Source organism: Medicago sativa, chromosome 7, assembly GCF_051527215.1.
Source record: "Medicago sativa cultivar Bolivia chromosome 7, Bolivia_mono, whole genome shotgun sequence".
Classification (NCBI taxonomy): Eukaryota; Viridiplantae; Streptophyta; class Magnoliopsida; order Fabales; family Fabaceae; genus Medicago; species Medicago sativa.
Window position 1 is genome coordinate 62,094,577 of NC_140755.1, and position 23,099 is coordinate 62,117,675.

The 23,099-nt window shown below is 31.3% G+C and overlaps 1 protein-coding gene across 1 annotated transcript; it reads left to right on the forward strand.

Moving 5' to 3' along the window:
* Window positions 1-3,719, forward strand: LOC146907448 (pyruvate dehydrogenase E1 component subunit beta-2, mitochondrial-like). Its single transcript, XM_085729109.1, has 8 exons — window positions 1-246; window positions 406-468; window positions 2,065-2,159; window positions 2,313-2,429; window positions 2,481-2,625; window positions 2,826-2,864; window positions 2,952-3,076; window positions 3,158-3,719. The coding sequence occupies exons 1-8, from the start codon at window positions 1-3 to the stop codon at window positions 3,318-3,320; spliced, it is 993 nt and encodes a 330-aa protein (XP_085585235.1). The 3' UTR covers window positions 3,321-3,719.
* The last annotated feature ends 19,380 nt before the right edge of the window (window positions 3,720-23,099 follow it).

Sequence of the window (23,099 nt, forward strand, 5' to 3'; positions counted from 1 at the left end):
ATGTTACTAAATCAACACTTTGATTTTCAGAGTATTCGCCATGCCGCATTTAGACATTACTCTTCAGCTGCTAAACAGATTTTCCTTTCTTATCATCAAATCAAACTCCCCATACTCTACAGAAAATACAAAGCTCTCTACTTCTCTAAATATGCAATGCAGATGATGACAGTCAGAGATGCTCTGAATTCCACACTTGACGAGGAAATGCAGGCGGATAATAGACTCGTCGTGACATATGAACACGTAAGGTCATCCAACAATGTTATATAAACTAAAATTTTTAAAATCATTTTATTGTCCGGATGGATTTCAATCAATTTGCATACTTATGTGTTTCCGATTGCTGCTGTTATTTCTCGGCTTTCTGTGGGACCTATCAGCCTTCTTTGTTCTTGCATTTAGATGCATGAGGAAACCAAGGGACTGCAGTTGAAGTATGTCACCAAGAGGGTTTTTCCAGCTGAGGTAATTTTTCTTTCTATATGTCTTATTTGAACACTTACGTATGCAAATTTCAGAGTGGCCGCGACCCCAAAACTGGCATTGCGGGGTGCAGGCTAGGTAGTCAATCCTCTATAGTGGCGTAAAGCAGCCGACCCCAAAAGTGGGGGAGCATGTAGCGGTACGACTGCTATCTGATAATTTTTGGGCGAATTACATTAATCTATAAGCATATTATATAAACATATATTTAATGTATGAAACATTAAAAATCAACAAGTCTTAATCAAAACATACATATCAATACCAACAAAAGTCAAGGAAATAAAGCATATGACAGTCAAAATCTAATTCTTCTTCATCACTTCCACTACTACTAGATTGCGCTCACACTCACACCCCATTGAACTATGCAAATGTAAATTTAATGTATTTGTTCCATACCTCTTCTACCACTCCGCTGCAACACAACTTTTATTTGAATTATAAAAGTTGAGAGCATTGCTTGATAAATGTAATCCATTAAGAGCCTTTTTTTTCCGTTATCAACAAGCTAATGAATGGTTCATTTTTGTATAACCTTTTTAACATTAAGAATCTTTCCGATATCTCCCTGCAACACGTCTAGACACTGTGCAGCACATGAAGTACAAAATTTATTGTCTCTTGACTGTTAGAAGTTTGGTTATAAATCACAATCAATACAGAATTACTTCCATTCTCTTCATTTTTTATTTATGAAGACGCATCGACACTTTTAATATCGTTCACAATACACAATTATCATCCGGTATTTTGGAGCAACGACCTACATCTCTTCGTACTCTCATTTGATTTGATGTTTTTTAGCGATAGTAATTCCTCCTGAAGTATTTTTACCACAGAAATCACAGGTATCCTTCTTCCTATCTCTCAGGAGGAGTTTCTAGAGCTTACATACATTTATTTTACCTATTTTGCACATATATTCGACTGTCAATTCATAGGGGAAAAACATGATTTATATACGGTAGCAATTGCTGGTTTGGCTTAATTTGTTTGTTAAATATAATGCAGATTGATTTCGGACTTAATGCTGCTTTGGATGGTAAATTACATTTGTAGAGTTCGTGTCACCGAAGTTTTCCGATAAGATTAGTGTTAATAGTGAATGTACAATTACTTCTCGCAGCTCCCACTTAATTTCATGTTGGGTTTTGCATTTAAAATTTGCAAACCATTTGGGCAAGAGATACAAGCTACAAGCTTCTAGCCAAACCATGGTTTGGGACTTTCCAAGCACAAACCAAAACATGTGCTTAATTAGACGTGACAAAATAGGTCGGCCCAAATACGCCCAATTAATATAGGGCTTGGACAACAAAGTTTGAGTCTAAAATACTCCTATACATTTTTGCTTTGGGACAATGAAGGCTGTTTCTGATTCATGCTAGCATGAATAGGCTTTGATAATTTCTCTTTTGGTCCCCCTATTTGCTCAAAAAGCCTATAAAACAACGTTCGGTAGGTATTTACCGAAGGGCTTATAAACAGACCTTTCATCATCTTGGGTTACTATATTTCCTATTAATTTTATCCCCATCATTATCTCATTTCATTTTATATTGACTTGTGTTGCAGGCAATACATTCCTTCATTAGTGCTATTGCATTAAGGCACGACATATCTGATGATGATTTTGACTTCAGTCCTATGATACATGCTGTATTTCGAGGGCCCATGCGTGAAACTTATGCGGTTTGTTAATTATCTGAAAACTTCGGTTATCTTTTTGTTTGCATTCTCTATTGTTTTACTCTGGTTATGACCAATTGAGAAGACTTCAGTTTGTCTCTTTTTTTATGCCATAAAACTTTTCTACTGTGCAGTTTTATGCATGTTATCCTGGCTTGTACCCCATATTCATCTGAAGATGCCTGTGGTTTGCTCAAAGCTGCTCTAAGGGAGCATGATCTTGTAGTTTTCCTTGAAAAAAATGATTTCTTGTAAATTGTGATGTTTAATAAGTACATGAAAAATTAGTAGTTGAAGCAAAGGTACTTAATTATCTGCACTTATAACTGTCAGTCACACATTATGAAAATTACCATTATTGTTAAATTCATGCTTTTTTACGACCAGAGAGAAGGAGCAGATGTGACTATTAAAGCTTACTCACAAATGGTTGGCTATGCTCTCAAGGTTTGTTTACCCAAAGATCTTTTGTACTCTAGATATGTATTGTTTAATCGAGTGTTTAATCATCATTTATTGAGAAGTATGTGAAGTTGATAGAGTTGTCGTGCATCAAAGTATTAAATAATAAAAGAAAGATCACGATCTCTAACTTCTTGTCCTCCAAACAAGCAAACATTTGTAAATAACTTTCACTCGATGTTTAGGCTGCTAAGATACTGGCAAAGGATGGAATCAGTGCGGAGGTAAGGTCTGCAATTACTTGAGATGAATTTTCCTCTTTATGCAACACTTTCTATGACTAACGATGAGTGATGGTCTTATCCACATAGGTTATTAATTTGATGTCACTTCGACCACTTGATCTATACACAGTCAATGCTTCTGTGAGGAAAACCAGGGGACTAATTACGGTTGAACAAGGGTTGGATTTTCTAGGTGTTGGCGTTGAAATCTGGTTTATATATCTCTTTACGCTTTCATGTATCTCTTTGGCTAACTCGTGGAAATTGTCTAAGTTCGTTCTTTTCTTGTACAGTAATTTGGTCGTTGAGGAGAGTGGTCAATATCTTGATGCAAAGCCTCAGATGATTTCTGGGCCTGACCTTCCCATTCGATACGTAAAGAAATTTGGGAGAAAGACTGGCTCAGTGGTAATACTTTTGAAATATTACTTATATCCATTTTTTTTTTCTTTTTAGTATTTCATTATGCACCTTAACTAACATCAATCTCTCTTGGAATATTTTGTATATAAAGTCTAATCACCAACATAATAGAACTAAAAATTATCGCTGAGAGGGGAATAAGGGATGAGTTGGGATGCATCATACTTAATTGTGTTCACCTGTACTTTGTATGACATGAATTTATCATCTGATGAAAAACCTTATGATAATTTGTCAAAGGTTTGGATATGTATACATCATTTAAACCTGGTTGCTTGTTGGTACATGTGGTTTATAGGTTGATGATGCTGTGAAATGTAGCATACTGCAGAGTTACAAAACTACAAAGCTGATCTAAGGAGTTTGATGATACATTATTATATGTATATGAGTTTTTTTAACTGTTCTAACCAACTTTAATTTTCAACTTTTATGATGTTTTTGTTGTAAATTGAATAATTTAGTTTTTTCATAATATACTATATAACGAAACTCGTGTGTTTTTATTGACGTACTTGCAACTTTATTCTTTTTCAAAATTGTCGTATTCTCGTATCTGCTCCCATGTTATATCGGATGCTATAGCCGTATCTATGCAACAACATATGTACAAACATATACAAGCCTCAATATTTCCTCTGATCAAAAGGCAACAAATTAGGAGCCTACACGCCTGCTCAAGATTTCCTCAAGGATTCTCTAATGTATTGTTTGGAGAATCATCATGACTTTACATCGAAGGTGAATTTTTTTCCAACGATGATTTTGCTTCGCAATCACCATCCACTTTATTATTAATTCAGAGTTTGAATGTTATCAGAAGGAGGGGTACACGCTTGAAGAATTTATGGAAGCAAAGAAAGAAATGGTTCATTGAAATAATCATAAGCAATTCATTTGAAATGATAATCACTTTAATGTGTTCTAAGTTAACACAACAATGACTTTTACTCGTCCTAAAATATAAGGTTTCAATAATCTTATTTTAATATAAGATTATTTTAAAATCCATTTCCTTTTACTTGTATAATTCTACACACACAAATATAACTATATCACCATTGAAAACAATGATAAGGTACAAATGTATGATTGATAAATATAACTCTGCAAAAAATAGATGTACAGTATGTTGAAGGTTTTGCAGACACGTCATGAACATCAACCTTGGCATTGACATCAACTTGAAAAAAAATATCAAATTTTAAGCTAATTTTTTGCAGAAACTTCTGTCACCGTGTAATTCATACATAAGAAAAAGGAAAATATACACACACCTCAATTTCAACAATTTCAGTTCGGTTTTATTTAGTTGTCTTTATGATTTTACTTCAATCTAACATCTGTATACAAACTGCAATAAAGACGCGTGCGCCAATTCTACTTTGTTTGAAGACTCAAACTGCAATAAACATTGAAGAAGTTTAATTTTATTTAGCTAAAAATTAGCTATAACGAGATCTTTTCAATTTGTCTTTGTATGCTTCCAGGTTAATGATTTGAAAAAAGGTTTATTGGTATCGAGAAATATAGTTTGTGGCCTTTATTCCTCATGATCTCTCTATATTTTTTATATATGTTCTCACTTTCGCGTATGAACATCAACATCATTGTTTCTTTGATGTTGGAAGAAATCGCACCCATCGTTACTCTGGTGTTGGAGGAAACCGTCGTAATACTCCACACGCACAAGGGCAACCACTTTAAGACTACCAGAAAGTTGAAAGTGGAACATCCACCGGTGAACTCCATTTCTGGAGGATTTCCCCTCCCTAGAACACCTCCAAGGGGAACAACAAAGAAAAAGATCACATAACCGATATATTAGTCAGTTATCAGAACTATTTTCAAAGAGACTTCCAACTCAACACATAGAATGTATATGCAAACTGTCATATCTTTGCTTATAGAGACATTATATTAGTATATTAGAACTGTCGTCCATGCACCAAACTTGGTTGATAAAGGCACCGCATTGCAACTTTCCTACGAGTCCATGCACCAAACTTGGTTGATAAAGGCACCGCATTGCAACTTTCCTACGAACTTGACCCACAACCAACCAAGGGCGGATCAAGGCAAAATAGTTTGATGTGGCTAAATTATGAAATAAATTATAAACTAAATTATATTTAAAATAAGAAATAACATTGTTTATCTCCAGAAAGCACAAGAAAATTAAGATATAATATGACATAGAAAAAGTCCAACTTTTACCAAATATTTACTATGTTTGTCAATATATTCTATTGACACTCTCTCTCTTTCAACCAACTTTTAAGTCTTTTTTTATTTATTTCCAATATTATCTTTATTCATACCGACCTAAAAACAAATTATGGAAATCAAAATCGATATCAATATGAGAAAATTTTGTATCAAATCTACATCATAATTATACTATTAAATAAAATTTGAATATATATTTATGAATATTTTGTAACTGAATATTTGTTTTATAATACTAATATATATATATATATATATATATATATATATATATATATATATATATATATATTAAGAGGTGGGATCTGTTGACTCCGGGAGTAACTCTTTAGAGTAATACTTTTAAAAAATGTTAAAAACGGGAGCACTAGGATTCCAACACAGGATAAACACGAGTCAGCGAATATATACCGCTAACCATAGATAGAAACATGAAATACTAGCGACTTACGAAGTATAAAAATAATCAAGTGTTTATGCCCAGTATATGAGAAACAATTGGGTAATATTTTGGCGTGGCTATATCCACACTAAGCATACGGTGGGTCCAACCCTACGACCAACGTTTTGCACTAGGCCAATCAATAAGAAATATGTCGAGCAACATGACACAAACTAACAAAACGTGCTTGACGAGTTCAGATCTGCTCCAGTCATTGTTACATCCAGTTTTTCGGTTCTTTGTGTAACACCCACGTCGTGGCTTTCGATATCCCGCTAGGTGGATACGAAAGGTTCCCGACCTAAGGGGAACGGTTTAAGCCGCAAGGGACCCCCACGACAATAGTAGGAACCGAAACACATCGGAATGAGAGGGATCCAGAGGCCGTGTAGGTATGGGACTACATGGTTGAAGGAAGGCTTATAAGAATTGTTAGGTACTACCCATATTAACAAGATGCATCTTCTTTTCGGGAGCTCAATCCATAGGAACTCCACAGTTAAGCGTGCTTGGCTTGGAGTAGTACTAGGATGGGTGACCTACCGGGAAGTTTCCCGGTAAGCATGTGAGTGAGGACAAAGCATGCTGAAAAGACTCGTGTTGGTTTGTGGGGTTAGTCGGCAATCCTGTAAGCAGTCTGGGATGTTACACTTTGCTTAGATGTACGCCACGTGGCAAATAAAAAATTAATGGCTGAGATTGAATAAACACCATTTTGCTTGTTTAACAAAAATAAAATAGAGACACGCTCCTTTCGCGAATCTTCAATCCATCACCATCTCTCCTTCTTATCGCCGCCGTCCCGCCACCGTTCTCCACTGCATGTTACCCGCTGCCATAATATGTCAAAGTAGCCGCTTTTAATTCCGCTGTGTTACCTCCGCAGAAACATATTACAGTTGCACCGCTGCCACTGCATCACTGTTCTAATTCCAGAGAAATCCCACTGAACCTTTCCCCTTTCTCAAAATTTAGGAATCAAATGTCAATTAAAACCATGAATTTATTTGGTGGTTGTAATCAATTGAAGATCTGTTAGTATTTTATCTGCAATAACGTGATAGGAGAGAAGAGTGAATGGTATGGTTGAGAAGAAGAGGAACAGTAAAGAACTATTTTTCATTTTTAAACTCAACCGTTTAATTCTTTTTTGCCACGTGTAATGTATCAGCAAAGAAAACTGGAAACTGGAGGAAAATGAGGACTGGAGCAGATCCTGACTCGTGCTTGACACATTTGTACAACCATGAAAGTGATACTTATTTTTTATTTTTAATCTTTGTCTGACAAGATGAATTTCTTTTAAGGGAAATACTAACGAGTACTAGAACACTTTTTAAAGATATTTAATAGTAAGTTTTTATGAAAATTCGTGTATTCAATGCATTAGCATTTGTAATATTTAACTTTTTGAATAAATCTATATCTATATCTATATCTATCTATCTATATCTATATCTATATCTATATCTATATTATATACAATTGCAAATGTTTTACATTGACCTTTATTAAATGCTACTTTTCTAATAGGCTCTCCACATATGCATTTTGCCACTTGGCAAATGATGATTAAATTTCCCAATTTTCTTAACACTATATATAAGGCAATGTTAATTAGCAATATTACATTTGTTTCCTTCAAAAAATTTAAATTTGTTAATTTTTTTATTTGATCAAACAAAAAATAATAAATATGATTCGTCGCAAAAAATAATAAGTATGATTCGTCGCAAAAAAAAAGAGTTTAATGGTTGTGAAAATTATTTCGTAATTGATTCTTTATTTCAAAATAAAAAATTAAATAACTCTTAAGGTGGATAAAAGTTAACAATCCATGAGGGTCACTTGAACAAAAAAAATTACCCTACAAATAAACATGTAGAAGAATAGTGTACAACAAAAAATTAAGGAGAGAATATTAGTGAAATATTAATTAGAATGAATCCAATTATTAGTGAAAATGACTAACAAAAAACATGTAGAAAAATATTAGAAAAAATTATTAGAAAAACGCGCAGTCAAATATTGGTGAAAATGACTCTAAAGAAAAAAAGTGCAGCAAAATTTTAGTAAAAGTTGTTATAAAACTGTGTAGCAGAATATTATTGAGAGAGAATTGTGTTGACTTGAAATTGTCACATGATGTGATTTTAATGCATATTCATTTTCATTAAAATCTAAATACTACAAAAAAGTTGACTTAACAAAACTACCTCTCTAATTGTACTATAAATAGGCTAAATTTGCAGGCACTTTCCACCACATCGTTTCTTCCGTCTCTTTTTCAAAAGTATGCTAATATCCTTGATTTGATGCAAGCTTTTAAAAGTATCAAAATATACTCGGCAATGTATGGAGAAGTTTTTTTTTTTTAATGTGATTTTGAAGCAAAGGGTTTCTCTCCTTTTACTAAGCGTAGGGGTGAAACTAGCTATCATCTTCTTATACTTTGATATGCCATAATCTTTTGATGTGTTATGAAACTAAATATTAGATGTATTAGTTTTTTCCTAACCTCATGTGCAAGGGTATACCATTATATATTTGTGGATAAGTTAGTATTCATTTATGTATGAAGAGCTTAATTTTGTATGAATTATCCTTATATGTATAGAATCAAAGAAAAGTTAATTGATATAAGAATTACTTACCAATTCACTTGAAATCTATTTTGTGTGTTTCCATAGGGTTTGCCACATGTATTGATATTTTTTCTACATATTATATTGCGCATTGTTACATATATAGGAACTTTGGTTGCAGTTGTTTGAATTATAATGTTATTACATATCACACTATCCTCATTATAAGTTTAAGTATGAGATATCCTTTGAAATATAATGTGCAAACCAACAAACAAATAAAATGTTATTTGAGCTTGAAATATATCAATAGCACATGTAGTCAACAAAAAAAGTTTTTAATGGTTTTAAATTACCATTTTTCTTTTGTTTTCCATCTTATCGGTAAGAAGTTTCTAATGTCAATTAACAGTGACTAATCTTCGTCGAAGAATCTATAAATTACACATGATAGGTTCTCCCTGAGACGATATTTTATCTTACAAAAATCTCTCAGCATTCAGATCAATTCATCGATGGTTTTTTCAATATTAATATTTTATAAAAAAATTATGGAGACATTCACTAATAAAAAGGATCATATATCACCAACTAATATTCGTAATTTAGAAACTTTTAAACATGGTGTATATAAACCAAGTTGCTTGGGTTTCAATGGCAAGGAACTCCTTCCAAGGACGTATTCGGGGAATACCGGGTTCGATTCTCAGGAGGAACAACGCTTGGCCAATGCTACGTATGAGCCGGATTAATCACTCACCTTTGGTGGATCAGAAACCGGTGCGAGAGAAAAAAAAATATGGTGTATATAGACATAATAATATACAGCATGAATAATTTCTTATGTTACTTAAAAAAAATCATATGTTAATGCAATTTAAAAGATGTATTAATGCAAGGATTGACCGATGATCGTCATTTATTGGTAAATTAAATGTTTTTTATTTAACACAAAAAAAAAACAAATGCTTTTTATTTATGAAATTGATGCTAATTTGAAAAATCAAATGGGAGCACTGATAAGAGTGGTCTATTTTTCCTATAAATATGTAAAACTCTAATGTGAAAAAACACACTTTTGCCTATTTTTTTATCATTTGTTTGCTATCAAGGTGTGTTTTTTGCTTCTTCTTTTTTTGACTCCTTTATTTATCAATTTGTCTCTTTTTAAAATTTAGTGTTTTTGTTGTCAAAAGTACATTTAATTATTTATTCGGTATTTCGTTTAGGGAAATGATAATTCTTGCAAATCAATATGATAACAAAATGTAAGAATAACATTTTCTTTATTTTCCTCTCAACAAGAAAAACGAATTGTTTCTTACTTTTCTAACCACATTTTCCTCCGTCTCGATCTTTTTTAAATGCTGATAAAACTTGGTTGATCACTTTTTCTTTAAAATGTTTTCATTTTCTCTTTTTATTATGCAATAATTGTTATATTATTATTTTTATTAGAAAAAACTTATTTATTTATTAAAAACAAATCATAAAAAGTTAGTTATTGTTTTTCTAAATTTTTTCTTTAATTAATAATTGGTTTGTTTAATATTTCCAATATTCACATGTTAAAGCAATTAAAAGTAACAACTTTTTTTTTGAAAAAGAGGAATTATTTACTAAATAATTATATATTTAATATAAAATGTATAAGTTCAAATAAAAACTTATGTTTTTGAACTTCTAACATGAATAAATTAGTATATGATAGAAAAACTCAATAATAATATATGTATCTTCAACAAAAAAATTAATACGATGTATATCACTCATAAGCTATTATATTTCACTTTATTAACAAAATAAGTTATTTCATTGTTCCATAAAAAATCATAAGGAGCTTATTTGTTTTATTCATTTTCCTAATATCTCATCATATATTGGTGGATCATAATAAATCTTATTTATAAATTTTTATACTAAATAGTTTTCATTCTTTCCTATTTTTTCTGGAAAAAATAGGGCTCCAAGATCAAAGAAATTTTTTTACACTGAAATCCCCAAGATATTCTCTAACAATAACAATTTCTATTATGATTGGGAAAAAAAAATGATAATACATGTTTTTAAAAATAAAAGACATGATATGCTTGCATTATTAAAATAAACTATATAAATAATCAACTAAAACTGATAAGTTTGTGGTAGGAGAAAATTTACCTTTTCTACTTTAAAATTGAAGTTTGAAAATGAAAAAAAAAAAAAAGATAAATCTATAGACTCTCAAAACAATCTCCATAATCTCAAATTTTCACTTTTCATGTCAAAACACTATTTTCACGATTTCTTTACTTTTTTGTTGTATTAGGACATCTGTTATGCATTTTTTCTGCAAAGGGATGAAACATCGCTTTTTATTATTTATAATATATGACGGGAGTAAAAACTATTCATTTGTCACATATGCAATTGTGTTGCTTCAATATTGCACTATATGGAGCATCTTATTACTTTTTTTTTTTGAAAGAGTTATTACTTATTTATCGCTTAATAAAAATCTAACTTAACAAATTCATTCTACATTTAATTTTCAACCTGCTTAAAGTAGTTGATGGTATATGGACCGTTTTTATGTTGATGATCAGTTCAGTTTTTAGTTTTAGACCCGGTTTGATGCTTTAATGGGCCACACATAAACTTTTCTGCTATAAGGTTTTATATTCGTAGACGGGTTCATTTGATTGTGCCCGTGATTAATGATTTTTCATTTATTTGTTAGGACTTATTAGGGTTAAATTAACTAGGTTGCTATGTTATGCATGTATGTATTATGTAGAGTTGATCTACATTGTTTGAATTTGATGGTGTAGATTCTCCTCTCCAAAACAAAATATTTTCAATAAAGAGACATGAATCAAACTTACCATTGAACCAATTTATTATTGGGATAATTGATTGTGTGTATTTTTTCTACCAACGTTAATTTCTTACTATTTGGATAATTCATGTTAGATTTTTTTTTTTTAATATAACAAAATTCATGGTTTATCATTTTTCATTTTTAGACTCGGGTTGGTACTTTAATCAATCACACGTAATCCTTCATGCTATATGGTTTCATTTTCGTACACGGGTTTGGTGGTTTCCGCCCGCGATTAATGTACGCGGGTTCGCTAGACTTCAATCATAATCCTCCTTTTTATCAATTGACATGAGTTACCGTTACAATTATTTAAAATTAGATTTTATTTCCAAAATATTTTTTAAAAAAATCATATTTTCGGTTATCTTTAATTTTCCCTTTCATACGCACATATCAGAGGATTGAGTTTTTGGGTGAAAAAATAAATAGAGTGTTAGATCTATTTTTATAGTAACACAAAGAAGAAGGGGACAAAAAGTCTAAACCTTCTAGGTGAACACAAAATGACAAAATAAAAATAAGACTTCTTTAATTGTAATGTTCCCTTTTTTCCCTAGAATTTTAAGGTATTATTGATCTACCCATTCTGGTCCTTAATATAAGAAACAAAACCAAAAATCATCAAAACCAATATAATCATTAATTTTTTTTTGAAGAAGCTAAATTAGCCCACCCAAATTGACACCAGAGAGAATCGAACCTGAGTGCGACATTGAGGAGGAGCACACTCCTAGATCCCAAGCCAATAATACCACTAGGCCAACACCAATATAATCATTAATACACCCACTAAGATTAAAAATAGAATCATTAAATGAAGGATAAAAATATCTTTTAAGCAATAACTATATCTTAAAAGATGTGACATTTTCTTATAAATAGGGCCACAAATTTTTTTAAAAAATTTCTTATAATAAGGACCCACAAGAAATTTAAAAAAATATGTTATTTAATATATACAAAATAATTTTTGGAAAAACATTTCCCGTGCAGGGCACGGGTCTCAAACTAGTAATTTTTAAATTCGGAATTCTTAAAGAGTGTCACATAGATACTTGTTAGCAAGACCCTTTTTCTAAACATTAAAGTGATATTAATGGTCATTTTATCATCGTGCAGATAGCATTTGAAGATCGCGACTAGGGATGGCAATTGGACCCAGACCCAATGGATACCCGCAAAAAATACCCACGATGGGTAGGGTAAAACCCCGCTTTCATGGGTATGGGCACGGGTCCGGGTAATACCCACAAATTTTAATGGGTATGGGCACGGGTAAGGGTACTATACTGCCCAGGCCCGCAACCCCGCATATACATATTTATATAATATCATAAATAATTTATTTATTTTTTGTGTATAATTAATTAATTAATTTAGCTATTTAAGCCTATACCTAAACTTAAACAAAAAAACTACTTAATATAATAACAACTCCATCATGCCGGTGTACAATTTTTTAGGGATATTTTGGATTTTTTTATTTCACTAAATACTACGATTCGAACTATTTTTTGAGTAAATTTTAAAAAATTTAGACCGTAGTTTTATTTCAATTATGATGTTTTTATTGTCTTTTCATAGTTAAAGTGCGGGTAATGGGTGCGGGTATGGGCCCTTAGGTACCCATAGGGTATGGGGAAGGGCACTAAAGTTGTTGCCCACGAGGGTACGGGCACGGGTACGGGTATTTTTTACAAATGCGGGTATGGGGATGGGCACTATAGTACCCTACCCATAGGGTACCCATTGCCATCCCTAATCGCGACTAAACCATTACCAATGAGCTAATATTTTTTGGACACAGTTATATTAATCAAAGTCACTATTGTAGCTGAAAACAAAATTCTAAAAAATAGTATTATAGAAATAGTATTTTTCTTACTTGTGTATACTAAAAATCTCCACTAAGAAGTGCTTGAATGAGGGGCTATGAGGACTGATCTTTGAGTTTGGTTGAGAAATGAAATAAAATATTGGGGAAGAGTGAGAGAAGGGGAGATAATGGAAGAATGGTTGTTTTTGGTATAAAACAATGAGAATCATGAAATATGTGTCTAGGTGGTATAAAACAATCTAGTTATATTAGTTAAGCGGTTAAGGTTGTCGATAGTTGTTGGTTTATCGATAATTATTAAATGTGAAGTTTTTATTATTATCATTAGAATTCTTACTCAATTATTTGACCGGTTCTATGTTAACAAACCATTCCTATAATCTCTCTGAGTCATCAAAGCATATATGTGAGCTTTTCATATAGCTATCCTTCAAAAGAATAAGTTGGCATAATTTTAGCACTACGTCAAGTTTTAAAGAAAGAATAGATCTCAACCGTTGGTTTCCACTTATGCCACGTGTCGTTCCGCAAGGCAAGGAAATGTCGATCCCCATTTTCAGAGGAAATGGAGAGGATCCGGACTCCTACTTGACTCATTCTCAAACGTGTTGTTTAACAAATATCCACATATTTATGCTATGATGAGTGGGTTTCAAAGAAACTGAGTTTCTTATCGTGCTTGAAAATAGCCTATATATATTGATTTGAGGACACACAAGCAACACTGACATTTTTTATGATAAAACCTCACATTCAGAACAGGAAATGTAACCCAGAAAATTCACACCTTCAATTATTTTTGGGTTACACTTCCAGATATATAAATATTTTTTTGTCAATTCTGAATCTTCGACTTGCCTGTTAAATCTCGGGGTTAGCGTTCACATGTGTATCGTCTCATTGTTTTTATTTTGCAGATTGTTGTAGCATTTTCATCAACATGTTGTACCACCGAAGAAACCTGGGTTTGATCCAACCCAAGGAAAAAGACCCGAGTTCTGTTTTGATGATGCTGCATACCCCGAACAGGTACTATTATGCTCGGTCTGGATAAACTATTTAGGGCCCGTTTGTTACGGATTAAAATAAAAGTGATTTTAACATAAAATAATTTAGAGATTATTTTTTAGAGATTTTTTGAAAAATCAGAATCTATTATGCGTTTGTTTACCGTAATAAAAATCACTTTTTTTTTTTAAATAATTTAGTTTGTTTGGATACAGCTATATAAAAGCGATTTTTTTGTTACGAAATTAGTTCAATCTTTAAATCCATATTTTCTCTCTCCTCTAAAAAAAATCTACTCCCTCCGTTTCAAAATGAGTGTCGTTTTAGGTGTTTACACACATATTAAAAAATGCAATGATTAAAAGAAAGAGAATGATTATTTTACCAAATTATCCTTATTAACTATTGGTTAGTTTAAAAAGTAATGCTTTGAAAGTAGTGTGCAGAGTATTAATTGGAGGGTACAATTGAAAAGAAAAAGTTATTATTGCATTGGAAACTGAAAGCGACACTCATTTTGAAACAAATTTTTTTGGCTAAAGCGACACTCATTTTGAAACGGAGGGAGTATTTTTTGAGAAGCTGCTCTCAACAGCTTCTCATTTGAAGCTGTTTTTAGATTTTTTTTAGATTCTGATTTTTTAAAAAATCTGTAACAAACGGATGCAATATTATTAAAAGTGATTATTTTCTTAAAAAAAGTGATTTTTTCTTGAAAAAAGCTATAACTAACGGGCTCTTAAGTGCTTATAGCATAAATTCTTATCATACAAGTGTTTATGTATAAGTTATTTCAATAACAAACGGTCAAATTGTATGGATATAAGCTGAGAGTTTATGAAACTTGTTGAGTATAATAACGAGACACGATTGACGATTTACAACTTAGATGTGGAAATATACTCAGATGCGCATCGTCCAAGATTAAGAATCCAGACAATTTCCAATGGTAAATTGGCTCCAATTTTTAACTAAATAAAGAGACAAAAATTGGAGCCAATTTACCTTTGCAAATTACCGGGATTCTTAAACTTGGAGAATGCACGTCTGGATATATTTGCACATCTAAGTTGTAAATCCCCAATAGTGTCTCATTATCATGCTCAACAAGGTGTTTGCCTTTATAAGAAAATTTTGAAACAGTAAGTCCTCACATATCATTAGATCATGTAGAAGAATTCAAAAATCTAGTAACTTAAATAATTTTTTACCTTTATCCAACTACTGAGTGCAAATTAAACATGGTAATCTTCAAAAGTCTCAACAATATTACATAAACAAGTTAACAAGCTTATGGTTTGGCACCTTACTTCTACGGTTTACACGTACCATTACCTATTACATAATGAAGATGAACTAGAATGGTATAAGAAAATCACAATACTATAGTAGACAATACTTATCAACTAGCATGTGACAGAAACCTGAAATTTTGGTATAAGACTTCCTGTGTATTCTTCCCTTTAGCTGCAGTATGATCAAAACAGAAAAAGAAAAATTAAGGCAAAGGGTTTGGAAACAACCAAGTGGAAAAAAAATGCATCCACTTGAATAGGAATTAATTTATATACATGACTATGCCTACTCAGCAAAGTTGTCAGCAAGTGAAATAAAATAAATTTGTGTCTGAATAAATGTCAATAGAAAAGATCCAAACAAAGTTAAGACGACACATACAACGACATGAATGAAAGCAAACCAAAAATATGTCTGCCAATCTGGAACAATACGCAAACATCTTAATTAATATGGTTCACATTGAATTTTATAGCACTAGAGAACTTACATAATCACATAAGTAAAAACGCAACCTAGATTGCAATAAAAAATCAAAATAGATATAATTAGGCAAATACATAGAAAGATTACATAATATATCAAATATAGTTAAGGTGACAACTGAGATGTCATACTCTTCTTTGAAAATTCGAACATGGTAGTAATGGAATAGAAGTTTTTGGTAGAAACAAAAGCCAAAGAAAAATATATGATCATAGATCATCGTGCGCCGCTGCATGAAGTTTGGATATGGGGTCACTCTAATTTTAAAAAAAAGGATGAAGAGGAGGATGGAGACAATGAAATTAAAAAATATTATGATTCTAATTGCCGGGAAAGATTAAGGCAATTAGAATGGCAACATTCTTTTGTTACAGTGTCTCCATCCTCCTCTTCATCCTTTTCAAAAGAACAATGATCCAATATCTAAACTTCATGCGAAAATGCACGATAGGAATGATGTGTGATCATATGTTCTTCTTTTGCATGTATTTCTACCAAAGACTTCTATTCCACTATTACCATGTTCGAATTCTCAAAGAAGAATATTGTGTTTCAGTTGTCACCTTAACTATATTTGGCATACTCGTTATTCTTATTCTCTTTATGTATTTGCCTAATCATATATATATATATATATATATATATATATATATATATATATATATATATATATATATATATATATAAGTGATTATTGCGATCTAAGTTTGTTTTTTACTTTTTGATTAGCATTAGTTAATTTAATGTTAGTGTCAGCGATGTATGTTATTTTGATTGAAAATGATGAACATCATCATATTATGATCTTGAGTTATATTGATACATAGGTTCAATATGTACCTAGAACTAGTTTAAAACCCGTGCCTTGCACGGGGAAACTTGTGCTGAATTTTTTTATATATATTTTAATTTATGTTGATAACATTTGTTATTAAAATGAAGTTCAATACATGTTAAAATGTATGTATACCTTATATATAAATGGAATACACATATCTCATAAGTGATTTTTTTTTTTATTTTATTACCTCCCTTTATTAAATTGTTTTATCATTTTGTCTTCAGAGGTTTCTCAAAGTTGGAGTAGGCCTCAAGGCCCAATGAACGTAAGTAGAAGTCTCACCCATCAAAGAGATCATCACATTAACATTGGGGGTTAAACATACAGCCTTGCAGGTAAGTTAACTCTATACCAAGTTAACATTATTAAAACTATTTTATGATTTTTATGACATTTTTTTATATCTTATTTTCCCAAAATTTCAAAAAAGAAAATCTATATTTTGATTAATATAAACTGAAGTGGGTTCTATTTAAATAGGGTTTAAAAAAGAAATCTAACATGCTTGATGCTTGTTCACAATTAGAAATGGAAGATCCTTGATCCAAAAATCAATGTGATATACACAGAAAGGAATCTATTAAAAAAATACCAACTCGTAACCATCTAAATCAATTTAAATTGAAAAAAATTGTGTTAAAAAAAATGAAAAACTTACATTTCATTGCATAACTAATTTAAGAACGAATTAACAAACTAATATATATTTTATGCAACCTTCGATTTTTCAATACAATTTTGGGAGAAAATCTTGAATCAACAAACCCCAGCAACATTCATGAATTGACTATGTTGATGGACTATTTCAATAACAAAAAGTGTTTAGCTATTAATGTCTAACTCTATGACAACAATTTTGGCCTTGAAGTTATTTATAACATATTCTCTCTCTTTTTTTCCAATCGTAGTTATTTAACCAATAATGTCTGAATAGAATAAATAATAGCCTCTTAGTCTAAAAGTTTATATTATTATGATGAGGTTGTTTAATTTTTTAATATATAAACAAATTCACCAACCAACATATCTATGTCAAAATCTTCTTGGAAAATAACAACCCGTGGAGTGAAATGATACAAATTTCATGGTAAATCATTATTGCCAACCTTGTAAATTTAGAGGCATAGACATTGCCTATCTTGAAATTTTCTCTAATAATGCGATATTGTTAAGTGTTTTTCACAACATGGAACAAATTAATAGTATAGACAACACATTCCCTCAGTTGTGTTTACAAAGATGTATATGAGTCTCTTTTTGGCTATTGCAGGAGTCTGGTTTCATTGAAGAAAAAAATGAAAATCGAAAATTAGATTTACCAAGAAACGCTTTTAATTTAGTATAAGAACACTAAAAACAACAAATTAATGATAACCTCAACATACATTAGGATCATTTTAAATGAATGTGACTCTTGAGATTTTAATATTTCAGTCGCATGACACGTTTTAACAATCTTCACCATCATAAAATAATTCTAAGTAGAGTCTATGACGTTAGAAATCATGACAATATTTGGGTTAGTTGTCATGTCAAAAGACCAACAAAATAAATATTTAGCAAAACTATGGTTGCAAATTATGAAAATGATAAAAAAAAAACTTAAGGAACAAATAAATCTCTTTCGGAAAATAAATAGTTAAAAATGTAAAAATAACTACTATTGTTTGACCCCTTTTTTGTCTAACACTACAACATTTGAGTTGGCATCTATGGTTGCAAATCATGATCATATTAAAAAATATAAGTGAAAAAAGCATAAAAGAGTAATAGTTTACTAAAATAAGTAGTAAAAAACCGCATCATGATAATAATCGAAGGACAATGAAATAACTTTTTTATTAAGATGAGTTTGCCGAAACATCACGCATTCTCACCTTTGTGCCTTATATATTTATTGGATGCAAAGATCCCTCCTAGCGTCCAAAGAAAATTAAAAAATCGATTAAAAATAATACGACAATTAAATGACTTTTAGGGGACAAATCACAATTGATAATCAATTACTATCAGCAACACCAATTTCTTTATGCATTAATTTACATATCCAATTTTATTCAATATAATATTCAATTATGTTTAAAATGATGCTATTAAATTAACATTGACAATCCCCTAAAAAACAAAATTAACCTTAGCAAAAATCCCTCCCTTGGTCTGTGATCAGCAATTCATTTTATGTTATGGACAAATCAAGTCAAATTTATACTTTCTAATAATTGAAGGGGAATGCTATAGGTGCATTGAATTTTAAATTTTTGATGACGTATCTTTAATGAAATGATAAATTACATTGAATGTAGAAGAGTATCCATTTGTGAAATTGATGCAAGAAGAGAGGATATATGTTAAAATATAAGGACTGCTAAATGAAAAAATATTTGGTACATTTGAACTATTGATTTGTGCAATTTGATTTATGTAAATCGTCTTAAATAGAAATTTATGATAAGTCAAAATATATATTTTTCATTAAATGCACTAATTGATCTTGTCCCATTTGTTTTTACTGTTGTCTTAAATTTTAGCAATTGAACATAATTTTTAATGGAGGCTAAATTGACAAAGAAAGGTGCTTAAATTCAGGAAAACTAGTATAGTGACCCGTGCCAAGCACGGGGAAATAAAAAACTTTTTTAATCAAATTTATAGTTTTTATATTATGTTATCTTAAAGTTATAAGTGTGGTTATAATTTAAATTTGACATGGAAAAAAATATCATCTTAATTTTGTATATATTTTGAAATATTTAAACATTGCACATAACGATTAAAGTATTTAGATTTATATTTATACGAATTATTTGTAGTATAAGATGTACTCATTGTTAAACTTAGCATATGTAATATTTTTGCAAAAATACGCTGACGTACTGTATGTTATTATTTGTTGACATAAAGTATTTTATTAATCATAAAAACTAAAAAATTTGTATTTTTTTATATAATAGTCAGTGTCAGATGTATACACCTAGTCCGTGAATGCAAACGTTAAATTTTTTACGGGTGTGTATAAATATAGTTTGGGATACAGAAACGCCGATTGTTATTTGTTTTTATTTTTTACAAAACCAATGGTCTAATGTAAATATTGTATTTTAGGGTAACAACGATGAAAAAAAAAAAGTTCCGCGCATTGTTATACCTGAAAAGTGCATCAATTAAAAGTCAATGACAGGAGTATCTACTTATATAGAAATTGCATGTCATGTAATGACCAGTACGCCTAGGGATGGCAATGGGTACCCCATGGGTAGGGTACTATAGTATCCATCTCCATACCCGCGTTTGTAAAAAATGTCCGTACCCGAACTCGTACCCATGTGGGCAACAACTTTAATACCCTTCCCCATACCCTTTGGGCATCTAAGTGGCCATTACCCGCACTTTAACTATGAAAAGACAATAAAAAAACATCACAATTGAAATAAAACTACGATCCAAAAAATTTCAAATAAGTTAAGCAGTTTTTAGTCTCAGGTTTAGGCTTAAATACCTAAATTAATTAATTAATTGTACACTAAAAGTAAATAAATTATTTATCATATTATATAAATTCGTATATGTGGGTTGCGGGGCTGGGTAGTATAACACCCTTACCCGTGTCCGTACCCATTTAAATCTGTGGATATTACCCGGACCCGTGCCCAGACCCATGAAAGCGGGGTTTTATCCTACCTGTTGTCGGTATATTTTGCGGGTATCCACCGGGCCTGGGTCCAATTGTCATCCCTACGCTTTACAAAGAAATTAAAAAACAAATGACTTCCAAACAATACGCAACTTTAGTTTTCTAAATTATAGCAACAACAATTCTAAAACATAACCAATGATCATACTTTTTGAAAAACTTCACGATACACAACATTTGTGGTCTCCTTGCAAACATTATTATTTTCATCCAAGATAAGCAGCTTAAAACCTTTTCTAGAAGTAACTCGAGAGACAGCGACATAGAGTTGTCCATGCGTGAACACGGCTTTAGGAAGATAAACTCCCAATCGAGATAAAAATTGACCCTGACTTTTATTTATTGTCATTGCAAAACAAAGCGTCAATGAAAATTGCTTGCACCTGAATTTGAAGGGTAGTCCTGGATCACTCAGAATAAGATTCATCATGGGAATGAATACCCTGGTACCTGCCCTTTTTCCTGTAATTACGGTAGCAACTATCGTGCTCTTCCCTAGATTTGTAACTGTCAGCCTCGTACCATAACACAGTCCATTGGCCTGATTGATGTTTCTCATCAGCATAACTGGACATCCTACCCTTAGTTTCAACCGGCGATTTGGAATTCCAGAGCTCTTAATACGTTAAGAAATTCCGTTGTGAACCACTCGCTCTAGACATCAGAATTTTCGCCTGATCGACAAACAGAATCAGAGCTTAAATACTCTTTCTCTTCACCTAGAATTAGTGACATAATATATTCGTTAACATGGGAAATTAGCATAGTGTTTTCCCTGTGCTAAGTTTTTCCCCCTAGTATGATACCCATGCTAAGCATGGGAAATTAGCGTAGCGATAAAATTTTAATAACAGAAATATTATTTTAAATAAATTTGAAAAGTTAATGACACAAAAAAATATCTCTCGAGCAAAATTAGTGTACATTTAAGTTATTTGTCATATAAGTCAGCATAAATTTAAAGTGAAGTTTGTATAAATTATAAAGTTAATTGTAATATTGTCTATTTTTTGTAAAAGGAAGTATTATATAATTGTATTAACGTATGTCATTGAAAGTTGCCTCATTTAGTAAGTAGTTGAATCACTTGCAAGGTCGTGGGTTCAACTCATGTTGTCAATGCGAGAACCTCTTTTATGAGTGATTGTAAGTAACTTTGTAAGCGCTGATCCTTGAGGTGTGTCTTGACCCATAAGAGCCTCAAGAGCTCAACTCACAAAAACTAATATGTAACAAAAAAAATATGCAAAATCTATGAGGTTAAAAAATGTCTATCTTTCTTTCACCATTTTCATTTGCATTGTTGTCACCGCCTTTAATTGAAAGTATCCATTTTCCAAACTTTACAATTTCTTCGTGCTCTGCTAATACAATATATGCCCCCAAACTCATATTCACAGTAAGTCTCGACATAATGCAGTTTTCATATAGAATGGGTGAATTAATTGAAGAAACAACAATATCATGTCACGATCTTTTCCTGATTACAGGCAATGTCTGTCCGAAATCGCCACCTAAAACTATTATGATTCCACCAAACTGCTGATACTTATTGTGATGATCTATTTTTTACATGATGTTATGTACTCCATGGCCAACTACTCAAAAATAACAGCGGTGCATCATTGATGCATCATCCCAATTAATAAGTTTAATTGACAAAGTAGTTTTCCCTAGGACTATCCTTTTTCATGGTTAACATTGATGACTTCTTAATCTCAATCATGATTGTAAATAATGAGTGTCGAGCTCTTTCACCCAGTAATGATAGAGCTACAATATCATCGGAAGCAACGTTCAAAAAATTATCCCTTTAGATCTAACAGCTGCATGCATTTCCATATAAATGTTTTCCTAATATACCACCATAACTATATATGAAAAATAAATCACTGCTTCTAGAAAGAACAGACTTCGTGATCTTATCATATACACATCTAAGTTCGTAATTCAACATAAATTGTAGTTCCTCATGTGTCTTTGCCGATTCAACTTTGTCATACTTAGCTCATCAACAATAAGCTTATTCATGAAGGTTGGCATATCATCAGTGTTTCGTCATGACATATATTTAAATTTTTTAAGCAACATTTTGTTTAGTAGATGGAGCTTTTCAATATCGATTAAACATAAATTTTTCAAATAATTGTGACGGATCGAAGATCTACAAATTATAAATAAAATTTGAAAAATTAATTTTAAAAATGTATATACAAAAATGAATGATAAAAAAGTGTAAAAATACATATGAATAGAAATAACCATTAATTTGCAACTGCTTCCTCCTTTCATACATAATCTCGTATAACAATAGTTGTCATGTGGCATCCCATACAACATTAGTGTTGCTTCCTCTATTCGTATGAAATATCATCTAACAATAGTTGCCACGTTGCATCCCATGCAACACTAATGTGTGTCATTATGCTCAAAGTTAACAGAGTCAAAAATAACGTACACAATTGTTGATCCAAACCCAAAACACTTGATTCTGTAATTCACTATATAAACACTTTACCATCTTCAAGTAATCT